This window comes from Arachis ipaensis, chromosome B2, assembly GCF_059453495.1.
Source record: "Arachis ipaensis isolate K30076 ecotype BB chromosome B2, ASM5945349v1, whole genome shotgun sequence".
Classification (NCBI taxonomy): Eukaryota; Viridiplantae; Streptophyta; class Magnoliopsida; order Fabales; family Fabaceae; genus Arachis; species Arachis ipaensis.
The window spans coordinates 9228024-9239734 of record NC_142437.1 but is presented as its reverse complement, the minus strand read 5'-3'; the positions used below and the strand labels follow the sequence as shown (position 1 = coordinate 9239734).

Here is an 11711-nt window from a genome sequence, read left to right as displayed (position 1 = left end):
TCCTGTATTTACACCAGTGTCCGTGTATTATAGATTTAAATTTATTATGATAAGAATATATCAAAAACCAATTATTAAATTAGTTATTTATATAAAATATATATTAAAAATAAATTAAATAATACATACAGTGACAAAATAAAGAGGTCTAAAGTGAGCACATGATTAGGGGTGTTCGCGGATCGGATATGGCCGAAAATTCGATCCGATCCGCACAATTTTCATCTGATCGGATCGGATATGATATCTGCACTTTTTGGTGCCAGATCCGATCCGATCCGATCCGCAAATGTGCGAATCGGATCGGATCGGATATCGGATATATCCGCATAATTAAACATTCTCTTTTTAATCATATTTCTATGTAAACAAATTCAATAAAAATATTTCTTTTATACTTTTAAACTTATTTATTCCTAAAATATTTTTAATCAAACTCTTTCTAAATAATAAAAATAAAACAATACAATATATGAATAATAATTACTAACTAAAACATACAAACAAAGGCTAATTTTTTTTATATTGTTTAAATATATGTGTAATACATTGTTATTGGAAGATTTGGTGTTTTTTTTTATATGGTGTTTTATTCAAATCGGACGGTCCGATTTGTTTGAAGAAAAAAATAAACTACAAATCGGAGGGTCTGATTTATTTGAAGAAAAAATAAAATAAAAATCGGACGGTCCGATTTCAACATTAAAATTTTTTTTATTTTCGAAATTACAAATTGAACCGTCCGATTTCTGATTGTTGGTTTAAAAAATGAAACAAATCGGAGGGTCCGAATTGTTTAAACCATACCAGCGTAAAACTCATCTCTTCTCACATCATTGTGAGATACACTCCTCTCTCTCACATGAAAAAGAAAAAGCGACAAACAAGTAAATATAATACCAAACATATATATTTATTTATTTTTAATTATTATTGTACGGATCTGCGGATCCGCGGATCGGATACGCGGATGTAGAACAGATATCCGCGATCCGATCCGATCAATTTGCGGATCGGATCGTATCCGCAATTTTTTGGATCGGATGTGGATATTTACCGCGGATCTACGGATACGATCCGATCCATGAATACCCCTACACATTATCCTTCCATTTTTTCAAAAAATTATTATTATATAATATGTATATACCACTGATTAACTATCTGTTAATATATTAAACATAAGAAATTATAGGTAAATAGTTCAATATATATATATATATATATATATATAGTAATAGCAAGTAGTTTTTTAAAAAGAAAATAGTATAAATGTATTATATATGAATATGTAATAAGTTTGTAATAAATATAAGCCAAAATAAAAATAATAAGTTAGTTTATTTAAATATTAAGATGGCCTAAACAAAATAAAATTGTAATTTTTTTCAATAAAATTTCATTCTTTCATAGGTTTCGATAGGCTCCCAACAGCAACAATTGAATGAACGTTTTAACTATGAAAATTATTTAAACAAAGTTTTAAAAGAAGATAAAAGATTTATTTTTGGTAGATTATATGATTATATATATTGAAAATAAAATTACTTCAAATTTTTGATAACTAATGATTTTAACTTCATAAAATATTAGGAACAAATCTAAAAGTATTAAAATCTTAAAATATATTGTTGAATATTAATTTTTATATAATATAATTATTAACTTTACATAATACTATAGATTTTATTTTTGTTAAATTTTTAATTATATTATATTTTAATTTGTTTAATTTTGCATTTAATTTGGTTTCTTGTAAAAATTTTTGTTCTGTCATTCGACTGACACATGTATTTATACATAAATATATAATAATTAATTTAATGATTGATTTTTGGTACACACATAATATTTATATTTTAAATAATATAAGCAACTTTAAACTGTAATTGTTACGTTATTATACAAGTAAATCTTTAATTAAAACCTCGTCATATTAAAAAAATAGGAATAATTTATAAGCATAAAAAATTAATGATCAAGTATTTGTATATATTTATACAATTTAATTATAAATATATAAATATAAAAATATCCTGTATTTTAATAAGTAATTAATTAATAACTAATGTTTAGTCTTTATGTAATATGATTGTATTTAAGCAATGTATTTTGGTCGTAATTTTATACAAAGTAGTACAACTTTAGTATTTTACATTTAAAAACCTCAATTTTTCTTCTATAAGCAGTGTGTCTGAACATATAGAGCATTGAAATTAATATGCCTTTTAAGAATGTGTCCTAGGTGGGTGGGTTTGGTTCATTAATTGATTCCACATACATGCTGGTGACCACAAGTATAAAAAACACGTTTTGTTTCTGAATCAAGATTTCAAGCTATAGAAATTAATGGTTGTACGTACAGTTATGCTGCAAAAACTTAGTATTCTTCTCAGATCCAGTAAAAACAGCTATTACAATTTACATACACTCCTGTCCTCTTGTACATTTTTTTTAGTAAACTATTATTTTTATCCATAAAAATTAAAAATATATATCTACCCATCTAACATACAAATTATTATTTATACTCATAAAAAATGGCTTTTGCAAATAAAATTATCCAAACTCTAAAAAATTAAATAAAATTCTTAAATTATTCTTCTCTCCACCACTACTATCATCGTCTCCCTCTTCCCCCTTTTTCTCAATGTTCTTAGCGATCTAATTCCAATATCGACCACATCGCCGCTCAATACCACCGTCTCACCCTCTTCTTCAACCGCCACTCTAACCCCTTCGCCGCACACTCCCCCATCGGTGTCGGTCGGGACTCAACAGCACCAGCACCACTATGACCAGCATAATCATCTAATGTAAGCTCAGCCTCTGTTTATATCGAAGAGAAACCCTAGATCTAAAGACGCTGCGAGCAGCGTGAGCGATCCGTTGGGATGGATAAACCGTCACTACCGTTAACTTCATCATCCTTGCCATCTTCCATCACCGTCAAGCTTAACTGTCTGGCTTCGGAATTCAACACCCTAACAGAATCCATAGAGCGCGTGAAGAGACTTTTGCATTACGCATCTTTGTTTTCACCATTCGATGATTCAGATCGGGTTCCAGAGAACTGGATTAAATTTTTTCTGCACACACACGTTCAAAGGCTGCGAATTTTTCAAAAGTTGATCGAAAATTGGTGTCTGAAAATGACCCAGTGGAGTCCTTCTTCAATTCCATTCAAGTTGTGAAGGAATCGCTGTCCTTTTTAGAAGTGGGTATTCAGAAAGTTGCAAAGAATCTTTAGCATTGCTTCTTGTCAAGGCACAAGAATAAGGACACGAAAGGTGTTTGTTTGATTTTCCAAGTGAAGCAAGGTGGTGACTTTCAGATCTACGATGTGAAGAAGAAGAGATGGTTGTCAATGAAGGTTCCCTTGAAAGCTTTTTTGGGTATTTTCTCACAGAACTCAGTGAGTGGTAATGAAAATGTGAATACGAATGGTGATGAGGTGGATAAGAAGGGTAATGGATCTTCTTCTTGTACCAATTGCTTGAAGTTTGCAATGACTTAGTCTTTGTTAGTTAATAATTTCCTTAAAATTTTTCCAACTCCTTTCAATGCTGGTAGGAAAGAAGGGGAGGGGTTGAAGTTTCAGAAGAGGTAGAAGGTGAGGGAGAAGCGGAGCCTGAGGTTGAGATCGGAGTCAAAGAGCTGAGGTGGAGGGAGGAGGAAGAGTGGTGATGGTAATGACAGTAGTAATGATGGTGATTGGAGAGAGAGAGAGAGAAAAAAAAGAGAGAGGGAAGAGACGAAGGTTGTAGTAGTGAAGAAAATAGTAGTTTGAGAATTTTATGTAAATTTTTTGGATTTGGATAATTTTATTTGTAAAAATTATTTTTTAGGGAGTACAAATGATAATTTTCATCTTCTATTAGTAGATATATCAGTGTTTTCAATTTTTATAGATAGAAATAATAATTTTTTCTTTTTGAAATTGAAGTCAAAAGATTAACATCAAATTCGTAAAAATTAATAATTATAAATTAAATAACTATTATTTTATTTCATATATGTAAAAAATATATATATACATAAAAATTAATTATAAAATTAATTATTATATATTTATATATAAATATATGTAATGCTTAATTTTTTTAATATATATTTTATATTTTAATATATATTATATATGAATGATTAATTTTAAAAAAAATAAATAAATAATATTTAATAAATTTTAAATATTTTATTTTTTATTTTAAATATTTTATTTTTTATTTTTAAAAATAAATTAGATAATTTAAATATTATAATAAAAAAATACTATAAAACTCACCTTATATATATATTCAAATATGTTAGGTTATATATTTAATATATACGCACTGAAATAGAAACATGTCTAATAATTGGAGAGATCCATATAATAAAGGTGGATATTATAATAAAGATGATAAAAATATCTTTTTATAAAAATATTTTGGTTAAAAGTGTGGTTTAATAAAAGGTGAGAAAATGAGAAATGATGGGAGGAGGAAGAAAATATTTTGTCCTCGGGGAGAAAAATTATCACTGATCAGAGGTCTTCTTTTTTAATAATGGTGGAGGCCCAGAGGCTCGGAACTCAAGGCTCATGACTCATTCATGAGTTTGTCCCTTTCTGTTTAGCCATCGGTCCCACGTCATCATGCATTATCAATATGCATATAGGACGTATAGCTAGGTCCGTAGGTGTACATAACAGATCCAAAAAATTTTAAGAATGGAGCAAAAATATATATTTTAAAATATTTTTTTAACATTGTTAATTATACTAAAAATATAATAAATATATAAAAATTAAAAAAAATTAATGAATATTTTTATTCTTAAAATATTTTAATTTAATTTTAATATATTATTAAATTAAAAATTTTATTATTTATTTAATTATATATTATAATTAAAAAAATTATATTTTATATTCATCACGTAAATAATTATTTAAAATATAAATATAATTAAATTATTATATAAAAATATATACATATTTTAATATATTAAAATTAATTTCTATGTTTTTAAATAATTATTCTACTACTTATTATAATTTTTAAATATTAATTACCTCTCATTCAATTAAGAAACTTATTTGTTATAATATTTATGACAAAATATTTTTTAATTTAAAATAGTTGTTACAAGTAAGATTATTTAAGAGATAAAAATAAAAAATTTTATATAATATTAAAATAAAAAATATTAATTAATAGATAGATACTATTTTTTTTATCTTAACTAATTTTTGAAGACAAAATAAGATACTGATAATTTTACTTATATTTAGAAAACTAAAATTTTATTTGGTAATTAACTAGTTGATTAGTTCTAAAAATTATATTATTACTGTTTATTAATTTTTTATTGAGTTAGTTTATTTACTTATTTTTAATTTTAATATTAAATTAAATTTAACAAAATAAATATGATTAAAGATTAAATTTAATAAAAAATTATTTTTAACATGAATTTTAAAATAAAATTTTATAAATTTTTGTAGGACAAAAATATAATTACACTAGAACAAATATATTGATTCATATAATATTATTATTATTTTTTTTATTTAGTGGGGACAAGTACTCCCTTCTCATGAGCCTCGGTCCGTCCCTGTGTACATCAATATATGACTCTTTTTGTTTTATGTTTAATTATTCTCTTAGTCTTTATAATTTTGTAAAATTTTTAATTAAATTTTTATATATTTTTTTAATTTAGTTATTATACTAATTTTTTTAATTAATTTCTTTTTATCAGTAATTGATTTAATTATATAGATCCAACTAAAAAAAATTAATATAAAAACTCAAATAAAAAAAATATAAAAACCCAATTAAATATATATATATATATATATATATATATATATATATATATAATTTTGTAAAATTATAAAAACTAATAGAATAATTAAATTTTTATTTTATTAACCTACCGTGGAAGCATATGCAGTTATACACTATGCTAATAATTAACCTAACAATCCATAAATAAGATTATCCAACTAATTAGCTTTGGTTAGATAAGCTATCTTTACCTTTTATTAATTTGGATCCTCTAAAGTTTATATTTTCATTTTATATGATAAAGTGAGATTTTTCACTATTAAATACTTTCTTTTTCATTGTTGTCAAACTCTAGAGTTAACTCATAAACTTGTACAAATTTACGAATTTAGATATGGAGTCGAATTGACTCGGGCATAGACTATATTTTGAGTAAATTCGGCTAGACTCGGTCAAACTCGGACAAACTCGTGAATCTAGGACCAAGTTAGCGAGTTTGTGTTTTTCTTTATTTTTACTCAAAAAAACGTCATTTTGAAACTAAAAAAAAGTATTAGGGTTACGATAACACTCCCAAAGAATGAAAGAAAACTCATTCACAACTCACTCATCTGCGTCGTTTCTCTCAAGTCTCACTTTCTCTAAGTTCTGCCGCAGTTGCTGTTCCCCGTCGAGTTGCCGTTGTTCGCCTGCGTCTGCTACCTCTGCTCTGATTTGCGCAATTATCTTTGTGAATTTTACCTATGTTGCCCTCTGCTTTATATTTCTTCACATCTCCACTATCTGCAACTCCATTATCGTGCTATCACCGTTCACGAGTTCGACTACTTCTCCTACAGTCCTATCTCTGTTATGGTTTGCACCGTCGTGAAATCCATGACTATTGGTTGCCGTCGTTTTGTGTTGCTGCTGCACCCTCACCACCGCTGCCTGCTGCACCCTTGTCTTCGATCTGCTGTTGCTGGGACTTTGCCCCTTCTTTTCTTCTGTATTCTCTATTTTTTGTATACTTTTTGTCCTTTCTTTGAGCCTTTGCTTTTTGATTTAGTTTTTTTTTTTCTCTTTAAATTTTATTGCTTCTAATTTTAGCCTATTACTTATCGTTTATGTTAGATGGCCAGATGGTTCATCCATTCATGGCTGATTAGTAATTAATTATTTTGATTAGAGTTAATTTGATTATTTGATATTATTCAATGTTCAATTAAAGATTTAGTATTACAGATTTAGAATTTTTAATTTTGTGTGTTTTATGTTGTATTTGTATAAGAATAATTATAGAGGATTTGAATGTGTATTTTAAAGTATTTATTATAGTGTATACTATTATTTTAATTTATTATGTGCTTTAAGATTGATATTATTAATTTTAAAGGGTTAGAATTGAGTAAATATACATTATGTATACTATATATATATATAAACTTCATAATAGGTGAACTCGTATGAGTCTACGAGTTAACTCGCGAGTAGAGTTTATGTCAGCTCCACAAGTCTCTCTCATATTTTCTCTTGATTCTATCTATGAAATAAATGGTCATAAATCATACTTTATTTTCTAAAATAAAATTCAAAATTTAAAAAATATAAAATCTATCTTTTTCATTTGGAAATTTTTATATAATATAAAATATAAATTTCGGCCTTGAGTAGTAATAGCATTATCCATTCTGCAAACTAGGTAACAAAATTGTTAGGCGACTTCAATGTAAATCTTCAAAGTATCTAAGTTTTTAGTGAAATTGTTTTGCTTTAATTTGAAGAACGCAACATCCTTTTATTTTTCAAAGTATTTTTTAGTCTATCAGATTAAAAACTAATTCAATTCATTATGAATTTAAATTTTATTTAAAAATTTGTTATTGACCAATAAATTATTATATGTATAAAATAAAATTTGAATTTCTAACCATACTTATTTAAGCAGATGAATAAATTGATCATTCGACGATAAATCCAATTAGTTCATACATCCATGTTGTTACTACTAATTAATTTGTAAAGCACTGTTATTAGACAAAATATTTTCATAAGTAGTAAAAAAATAATAATAATAAGGATTCCAAACTTTGGTTGTGTTGACAAGTTACATGCATTATTCATTTATAGAATAATATTACACTACATAAATGTCATTAAACAATTTTCCATTTCTGTTTAAGAGTAGAGAATGCCTTAGTAGATGAACCATTTTGAGTGAGTGCAGCAGCAGCAGCATCACTCAAGTGTTTGATTCTCTTTCTCATTTCCAAACCTTCTTCATTCTCCTCCATCATTCTCTTTATAACTCTTGCAATTTCCTCTCTTTTCACTATCCCATCTTCATCATTATCAACAACCTTCTCTGGCATGAGTGCCACCTTAAGCACCTCTTTGAGCAACACTGCATTCATTCTCTGCTCAGCAAACAATGGCCATGCAATCATGGGAACACCATGGACAACACTCTCTAGAATTGAGTTCCAACCACAATGACTCAAGAAAGCACTTGTGGATCCATGACCAAGGATCTCAACTTGTGGGGCCCATGATGGAACCACCAAGCCTTCTCCTTTGGTTCTGTCTACAAAACCTGATGGTAAATGGTGTAATGGATCCTCTTTTTGTTCATTAAGATAAGCACCTCCACCATATTCATTTGGAGCTCTCACAACCCACAAGAACTTGTGTCCACTCATTTCCAACCCAAATGCAATCTCATTGAGTTGCTCTTGAGAAAGTGTTCCACCACTTCCAAAAGATATATACAACACTGATCTCGGTGGCTGATTATCCAACCATCTTAAACACTCTAACCTGTTTACATCATTACTTGTCTCACTTTGAATGATTGGTCCAATTGGGTAAACAAAAGGAGGAACTTTATCAGTGTTTCTATCATTGGCTTCTCTTTGTTGTTGTTGTTGTTGTTGTATGGCTGCAATGGCTTCTGATTCCAAATGTGTGAAGGTGTTCACTATGGCACCATCAACCAGAGAGTGTGTTCTGCATACATTGAGGAATGATTTGTAGACTTCACTTGATCTCTCATAAAGAACTGGGTCAGGGAGATCCTTGATCTGAAAAGGGACAACACAACCTGGGAAATTCACAGTTTCTGTTAAGGACATAGTATTATTAGTAGTAGAGAAAACGGTTTCATCAAGATATGGAAGATAAAGACAGAATGATAGAAGTGAAGCCCCAGAGGCAAAGAAAACATAGGTTAAGAGATTGAATTCCTTGGCAAGATCAAGAACATCGGTTGCAAAGATGCTGAAGACAAGAGCAACTATGTGATGAGTAGTGGAACTCATGAATGAGGTAAGTTGTTGATGGATGAATGGAAGAGAATGCTTCACTGCAAAGCGTATTTGAGTTGAAGTTTGAGACTTCACAGGAAGGTCTTCAACGTTGACTTGGGGAAGAACAGTGAAGGTTATGTTTGGTGGGAGATCAGAGTTGTTAAGAATGGAATTCATGGAAGAAGAAGAAGAAGAAGAAGAAGAAGAAGAAAGTGTTGGAACTATGAACTTCACATTTAACTCATCATCATCATGAACAAGCATCTTTGCAAACTCAACAAGTGGAATCAAATGGCTGAGACCAGGGGAAGGAACCATCACTATGCATGGATGTTTCTTTTCCATCTTTTCCATCATGGGAATCATAATAATAAAGATCAGAGAAGTTTTAATTAATTTGTTTCCAAGTGAAATTGCTAGCTACTTGCAACAAATTAAATAATGAAGCATTGTCCTTATATTTTTACAACCTTTCAATATAACATAACAGTTAGAAGAACCGTTGCTATATACAAAGGATTCATTCCTTCTTCCATAGTTCCATGTAAAGACATAATTATTAAAGTGCAGACTGCAGATACCACACACAAAATATGGCTCTACCGCTTTGTCTAAAGCCATTGTTGTTTTGCAAAGATAAAATCAAATTAGAGCAATTACACATAAGTAATAAAATTTATTTATTTATTTATTTTAACGCTTATCTAATAAAAAATATTTTTATATTAAATTTTAAATTTTAATAATATAAAAATAAAATATTGCCTAATATTATCAAAAAAGTATTGGCCTCTAATATTTTTCAGAGAAATACATGTAAAAAAAATATTTAAAAATTATTTAGAGTTGTGATTAGGAATTTTAACTTATCTTCTAATTATGTTCTTATTAATATTTAAATGAGTAAAAATTTAAATATATATTATTTTTTAAGAATGTTAAAAAATAAAAAATCAAAATTTTTCATTAAAAATTAAGAAAATAATTTAAAAAATAAACTAAAACTTTTAATTATTTTTTAATTACCTAATACAATATTGTTAATAATTTAACTATTATTTTCGTATAAAGATATCTTTATACATGAGTAGTCACTGTTATTAACTAAATACCACTTTAAAATTAGAGCAAAGGGCAACCCTCAACAAATAAAATAAAGAAAAAATTATAGAAAATTATTAGTTTCGACATCAACCGATTTTAAATTTTAGAATTTATAATTTAAAATGCATGGTTAAAAAATTATGATTTAAAATATAAAATAAATATAACCAACTTAGGTTGGTTTAGTAGTTTAGGTTAGTCGAGTGGTCAGCTCACTCCTCAGACCTTTAAATAGAGCTCAGATTCGCGACACATTAGTTTTTGACCTATAAGATTGCGAGATATTGTAGACAACCAAAAAATATAAAATAAATAAAATAATTTAAAAAATTAGTTAATATTGACCGAAAAGAGTTCGTTAACTATTATTACTCTAAAATAAAATAAACTATCACGTAGATTTTTAAAAAAATAATTTTTTTAAAAAAACATATTAGTATTTCTTTTTCTCTATAAATTTATCTCACAATTCTTTTCAACATATACTTATCTTATTAATCTTTAATTAATTAATTTATAAACAATATTCATCATTAGAAATGATATACGTGTGTGTGTTTATTTTTTTCATGAGGTGCATGGGTAACACGTTACAATCAAGATGCCATCCCTACCTTACATACAGCCACAGATATATAAACTGGAATAAAAATAATCAAATTAAAACAACATAAAAAGCCAGAATATACAGCATCATCAGTGTACTCATCAAATCGTGGGACCTAATGATTTGGAATTGAAGGGACCATTTTCTCCAATAATTATAGGTGATGATAAACTTGAAACAACTTGCACTATTAATAAGCCTATCTAAAACCGAGCTTTATTTAATGTGCATTTGGTCCTTCAAGGTTGAAACTTGAAACAATAGTGTGTTCCATCCAAGTTTAAGATTTTTATTTAATTTGTATAAAAGTTTGGGTTTAACCATCTTTAGGGTATAAGATAAGGTTATTGTTAATAATTTTTTTTTATTTTAATAAAAACACAAGATATATAATGAAATTTTAAATTTAATTTTTTTATAATTTTTTAATTAAAATCTTTGTTAAAACTTTTTGTATATTAGGAACAGATTTTTTTTCTAGAAATACACTTTTTGTCTCTCAGTCATAAAATCATTTTTAAAAAAATTTAAATTAATAATGAAAAAAATATAAATAATTATATTTTTAAATATTTTTTAAATTTTTTGATGATCGAAGTTTGAATAATATACCTTAAAATTATTTTTCTAAAATATTTAAACTAATAAAAAAATACATAAATGATAATATTTTATATGAAAATGCAAACACATATTAATTATATTTGTATTTTTAGTTTTTGGTATTAAAAAACTCATGTTAATAACACTTATAAATAAACAAATCACATAAATACAACATTATTTTTCTATGTACAAGCATCTAATAAAAAGGTTTGTCGTTTCCCTTTTAATGGCGATGACCGATGAAGGGAGGCCCATTAGTCCATTACTACTGTCATCTTACCCTAGAGAAACTATATCTGTTTTTTTTTTTGGATGATCTTAGTGAATGTGACCCCT

General features: G+C 27.2%; 1 protein-coding gene across 1 annotated transcript; it reads right to left on the bottom strand.

Moving 5' to 3' along the window:
* Window positions 1-7786: 7786 nt before the first annotated feature.
* LOC107624798 (hydroquinone glucosyltransferase) lies at window positions 7787-9681 on the bottom strand. Its single transcript, XM_016327256.3, has one exon. The coding sequence runs from the start codon at window positions 9422-9424 to the stop codon at window positions 7910-7912; it is 1515 nt and encodes a 504-aa protein (XP_016182742.2). The 5' UTR covers window positions 9425-9681; the 3' UTR covers window positions 7787-7909.
* Between the last annotated feature and the right edge of the window lie 2030 nt (window positions 9682-11711).